Source organism: Alosa pseudoharengus, unplaced genomic scaffold (genome assembly GCF_046254945.1).
Source record: "Alosa pseudoharengus isolate Yale_2024_CS ecotype anadromous, Long Island Sound unplaced genomic scaffold, YU_APseudo_1.1 YU_APseudo_1.1_scf_5, whole genome shotgun sequence".
Taxonomy (NCBI): Eukaryota; Metazoa; Chordata; class Actinopteri; order Clupeiformes; family Clupeidae; genus Alosa; species Alosa pseudoharengus.
In genome coordinates this window covers 37,814,854-37,820,906 of record NW_027468837.1, presented here as the reverse complement: position 1 = coordinate 37,820,906, position 6,053 = coordinate 37,814,854, and the positions used below count along the sequence as shown (strand labels likewise).

Here is a 6,053-nt window from a genome sequence, read left to right as displayed (position 1 = left end):
GGGGGCCCATTTGTGCTAAACACACATTGGAACATAACAGAGCCTGTGATGGTGTCTTGGGTCTTTTCTCATGCTGACTAGGTATAAACACCTCGCTAATCCTGGTTATTAAGACTGCAGAGAAGTGATGGTCATCATATAATTATAGGGGATGTCATAGGTTGCAACTTCATACATGTTCAAACAACAGATGTTGTAACTACAATATGCACTGTGACATAAACCTGTTGCTGGGATTCACTCCATTTAAAAATGGCCAAGCCTTGAACTGTAGGAGGCTTATTCTTCCCAGCAGCAATAAACACTTATCAAAGCAGCGTACTACACGTAGGATATTTCATCATACCCGGTCATCTTACTAATGTGTGTGCGTGTGTGTGTGTGTGTACAATAATACGGGTCATCATACTCTGTGTGTGTGTGTGTGTACAATAATGAACATGCTTTTCCATTTTATACTTTACTTTATTTTTTGTTTTGGCTTTTATTTATGTAATGCAGTGAATTGCCCCTGTGTATGAAATGTACAATACCAATAGACTTTCCTTTTCTTGCCTACAATGAAGACAGTATGCCTACAATGTATGGGCTACACCTTAAAATTAAAAGTATAAATTAATATATTAAGGTATAAATCAGGTTAGTCAGTTTTCTCAAAGTGCTTTGGTCAGGTTGGAAAAATAACGTGTTCACACACAGTCCATGCTCTGTGGAAAATGCTCGGACTGAGAAACACTATTCCAGCGAATCAATAACGTGAAATAGCAAATGTGCTCATTTAAAATAAATTGGTAATAAATTGATCATCATAACCCCCCCATCCAACCCCCATTCCCATTCCGATAAAGGAAGTTTGAGTTTCACACTATCAACAGAATGGATGTTTGGAATAGCAAGAAATCTGATTGATGATGGTGAAATTAAGGCAAACACAAAAACTTCATTGTCAGACCTGACAGGTCATCAGTCAACATGGCAGCGTTGGCGGAAGAGCTAATCCATGGTGCTATAATAGCGCTCTTTTTCTACTGAGCTGACCTGCAGGCTAGCGCTTTCTCTCTGCAACTACTGTACATGTAGATGCTTTTCTTCTGCCTCTGTATACAGTATACCAGTGACCTATGGAAGGAGTGATATCCAGATCGCCAGCATTCCAAACCCAAATCCTGTGTTGTGTCCGGCCTCTCTCTCTCATTGCAGACCCCTGCTCCGATAGGAATGTAAAATGCCATTGCTAGTACAAAGGAGACGGCACAGAAAAGAGAAAGATTTACTGTCAATTTATTTTCTGTCTAAAAACAGGTGTTCAAACCTGACACACACTTTTTATCTGAGTTTATCTGAAATGAGTCTTTTATTTGTTCCTTTCCTTTATCCTTTTATATAGAACTCAAACACCCTCAGACACAGATATGACAGAAAGACACACAGACACAGGAATGACAGAAAGACACACAGACACAGATATGACAGAAAGACACACAGACACAGATATGACAGAAAGACACACAGACACAGGAATGACAGAAAGACACACAGACACAGATATGACAGAAAGACACACAGACACAGATATGACAGAAAGACACACAGACACAGATATGACAGAAAGACACAGAGACACAGATATGGCAGGAAGACCAGCTGTGGGAAGTGATGTGATTTTGTGAGCAACTTCCTCTTTCTATCATTCCTTTAGTGTTCCAGCATGCTACTGGAACAGCGACAAGATAATAGTTTCAAATAAAGTAGCAATATCAACTAGATAAAGTAATTCCAGGGAATTACGAGTGCATGACAATGATGCTAGGATAGACATGGTGGTTGCATAGCTTAATAAAAGTTGATAGTTTAAATGTAGACAGATTAAATGTTGAATGTAGATAGTTTAAAAGTTGTTGATAGACAGATAGTTTAATAGACCAATAGTGGATGTTCATACACAAAGTTTAAAAGTTGAATGAAGATAGTTTAAAAGTTGTTGATAGAGTGATAGTTTAATGCGTGTTGATAGGCAAATAGTTTAATGGTTGATTGGCAGATAGTTTGATGAATGTTGATAGACCAATAGTTTTATGGTTCTGCATAGGTAGATAGTTGACGATAACTGACAGTTGGAATGTTTCTAATGTTTGCTAGCAGTTATGCTAACAATGATAACTATGCTAACAATGTTAACTATGTTAGCCATGTTACTTAGCTAACTTAGCTAATGTTTTCTAGTAGTTTTGTTAAAAAAATGCTAACAATGGTAGCATGCTAACTATGCTAACCATGTTACTTAGCTGACTTAGCTAATGCTTTCTAGTAGTTTTGCTAAAAATGCTAACATGCTAACTATGTTAACCATGTTACTTAGCTAACTCAGCTAATGTTTTCTAGCAGTTTTGTTAAAAATGCTAATAATATTAACATGCTAACTATGCTAACCAAGTTACTTAGCTAATGTTTTCTAGCAGTTTTGTTTAAAATATTAGCAATGCTAACAAGCTAGTGAGGACTTTTATTATGAAACAGTTTTAGGCAGAGGATACAGTTGATGGGAGTCATAGTTGACTGACAGTTGGAATAGTTGAACAGTTAAAAAGTTGGATAGTTTAAATGGACTTTTATTTTGAAACAGTTGTGGGCAGAGGAAGCAGTTGAACAGGATCTGTAGTCTTAAGAGAGCCAGATTGTATGCTTAAAGCCTAAGACAGACAGTTCCTGCAGGTGGCCTGGCATAGGATTCTGATTGCTTAATGGCCCTATTATAAAATCATACCAAGACCAATGTTAAGTCTATGGGGACATTTTTAGTAGTTTAAAAAGTATAAAAGTTACAAAGATGAAAAATACATAGCACACCTGTCCTAAGTAAGACCTACATAACAAAGTTTGAATGAAGTTTCTACGTTAAACGGTTGAAGCCGCATTAAACACAGAAAAAGCGTTAGAAGAAGAATAAGAAGAAGAAATCGGATAACAGTAGAGTTCATTTTCATGCACTCTAATAACAATATGAACTATCAGCAATGACAATAATGAGTTTTCACATACAAACCATAATTCTGTAAGAGAATTTTTTAAGTGCATGGGGAAGGGGGCTGGGAGTCCATCCTCACACAGAGGTTCACATCCCTCAATGTCAACAGTCTATGAAATGATAAAGAAAGGCTCATTCTGACTGTGGGAAAACAAACAGCGCTGGTGTTCTGGTACTAAACACAGTTATGTCCATCATGTCATTCAGTAACCACAGCATGGGAGGAGGAAGGAGAGGCCACAGGCTGTGACTGGCTCTCCACTGCCCTCTAGCTGCCCAGTCTGACTGCACAGACTTAAAAAGGGCCCCCCTGCCCACCTTAGAAAGTTAGTAACTCAGTAATAGTAGGGGGGTCTTTTTTTAAAGAACATTTAAAAAAAAAAAAAAAAAAAAAAACTTAAATGGTGTGAAAACCTTACATGATGGTAGTGGAGGTTATATGGTCCAATGTTTATAACAATACCAGAACTATTAAATGGTTCCTAGAGTGTTGATGAGTGTACATATTGTGAATGTGGATAATACAGTGTGATTTGTGAATGTTAAAAGTTGCAATTGGAGAATAAACTCTTTTGAGAGGTGGATAAACTCTATTTCTTAAATTTTAGAGGTGGATAAACTGTTTACTTGCGTTTAGCCTCCACTACAGCCCTGATTGCAGTAGCTCCAAACATCTGTAGCTGAGAAGGGCTATAAAGGGGCAGCCGTGGCCTACTGGTTAGCGCTTCGGACTTGTTGCCGGTTCGAGCCCCGACCAGTAGGCATGGCTGAAGTGCCCTTGAGCAAGGCACCTAACCCCTCACTGCTCCCCGAGTGCTGCTGTTGTTGCAGGCAGCTCACTGCGCCGGGATTAGTGTGTGCTTCACTGTATGCTGAGTGTGTTTTACTAATTAACGGATTGGGATAAATGCAGAGACCAAATTTCCCTCACAGGATCAAAGCAGTATATATACTACTTTACTTACTTATACTTTAAAGCATTCTATTCATCAGGTTTCATCAGGTCCCTTGCCACAGGTGTATCAAATCAAGCACCTAGATTAGGAATGCAGACCCATGAACCCCATGAATAGCAGATAGAAGAGGAGACGTTACATCTCACCACAGAGAAGCAACTAAGTCTTTGGTTACCCTTCTGTGCTGGCTGACTGAATTTTCAGTACAGACACCATGATATTGTGTTTAAGAGATAGTAAAGACACCATGATATTATATGTATGTGATATTATAACATTTAGATGGCTCCAATAATTTGATTTAATTTAATTTAATTGTAGAGATACCTGTTGATTTGGGATAAAGAAGTCCAATAAACTAAGACTGAACAAGTACACTGACATTCTGTAGTAAAACAAGCACAAGCTCTTTTTATTATTGCATCCCTATACATCTGTATGACCATACAACTGTTCATTCAAGATAATTTATAATGATTTGCATGCAGTGTAGTTATTCTCAGACAACGAAATCAAAACAGTGAAAATTCCAATAGGATATTTTCATAATTCCATAGATAAGCTTTTCACCTCGTTCGAGAGAGACGTCTTAGACATGTTTGTTAGTATAGAGGGTAACTGGGATAAACAAACATCTCTGCTTATTTACCAGTCAGAGAGGCTGAGAGTGTAATGTGTGTGTTCAGTTAGAGAGGAAGAGCATACCTCTACTTATCCTCTACTTATACACACACACACACAAACACACACACACACACACACACACAGAACAGCCTCTCTAAGGATCCCTCTCTGAATAAATACTCACAGCATCGTTCAACCAACTGCTACTTCAGAGCTTGCTCACACACATTCGAGTCCAGGTGGAATGCACCAAAAGTAAACCCAAACACTTAAAGCAAACAACTGGCCGTTTCCCTCAGAGTAGCCAGTAGAGAGACAGAGAGTAATTATAAACAAACAAACAAGCAAATAAAAAAACATAAAATGTGTTAGTGCCTAAACACAGACGTAACAGGCACAAGACTGTTCTCAGAGTAAGTAAATGCAAGGAAGCAGGTACATAGACATGCATACACATAGAGACACACACAGATAAACACACCCACGCACACACACACACGCTCACACACACACACACACACACACACACACACACACATACACACACACGTAATAACATGCACAGATCATCCACTCAGAGACGGCCAAATATCAAACAAAATAGAAATATACAGTACACCAACACAAGACGACTCTGCAGTATTTGACAAGACAACAGGGCATTATTCCAGCTCAAAATAGAGGAAGTTTACTTGACAAAGAAGGCAGGGGGGAAAAAATGGAGCATGTCTGCCCTCATGTGGCAGAAAATCGGAATTACACGGCGATTTCGGCAGCCATGCGCAGACAGAGAGCAGACTCTGTTGGGACATCTTGGAGGCTGATCTCGTTCCCGTCCAGACGCAATACCTTCAGCTTGGAAAAGTTCATCACGTCCACAACACTGCAGAAACTCCCCAGCGAAAACTCTGCAAAAGACGGGACAATATTAGTACTAGATTTCACAGACAATTATCAGTGTTGATGATGGTGCAAGTTTCTATCTTGGCCGAGTATTGAGTATTTACAGTATATAATGGTTTTGAATAGGGTCTCAACAATCTGCAAACAAGGTTGGACTGACAGATGGCGTACTATTCACCAACACACTAGCAAATGCCTGGAGCTGCTAAAATGCATGCAATAGGACAATTGGAATGTAAATACACAACACATTTGAAAGTTTTATAGGCAAACAGATAAATGGCAATCTCTCCAGTCAAACACATTTAATTGTTTTCCCCATATTATATACTTCTAATAATAACAAAAACGTTTAACCAACAAAAGTTGTGGTTCACCAAATGTTGCACCAAAAGTTGTGGTGCATAAATTAAATAATAATTCTAATAAATAATACCGGTACCTAAAAACTGACCACTGTGGTGTGCAGCCACATTGGTAACTAGGGCAGAACAGAAGTCCTGTATTGGTCCTTTACTATGCTCCGGTATCCTGACCTGTCTTGA

The 6,053-nt window shown here is 38.8% G+C and overlaps 1 protein-coding gene across 1 annotated transcript in view; it reads right to left on the bottom strand.

The window, feature by feature from the left end:
* Nucleotides 1-4,592: 4,592 nt before the first annotated feature.
* Nucleotides 4,593-6,053, bottom strand: part of fmoda (fibromodulin a) — a 4,306-nt gene continuing 2,845 nt past the window's right edge. The window contains exon 3 of the mRNA XM_076267553.1: nt 4,593-5,513. Within this exon, the coding sequence (XP_076123668.1) occupies nt 5,362-5,513 (152 nt within the window). The 3' untranslated portion in view covers nt 4,593-5,361. The remainder of the gene's footprint in view (nt 5,514-6,053) is intronic.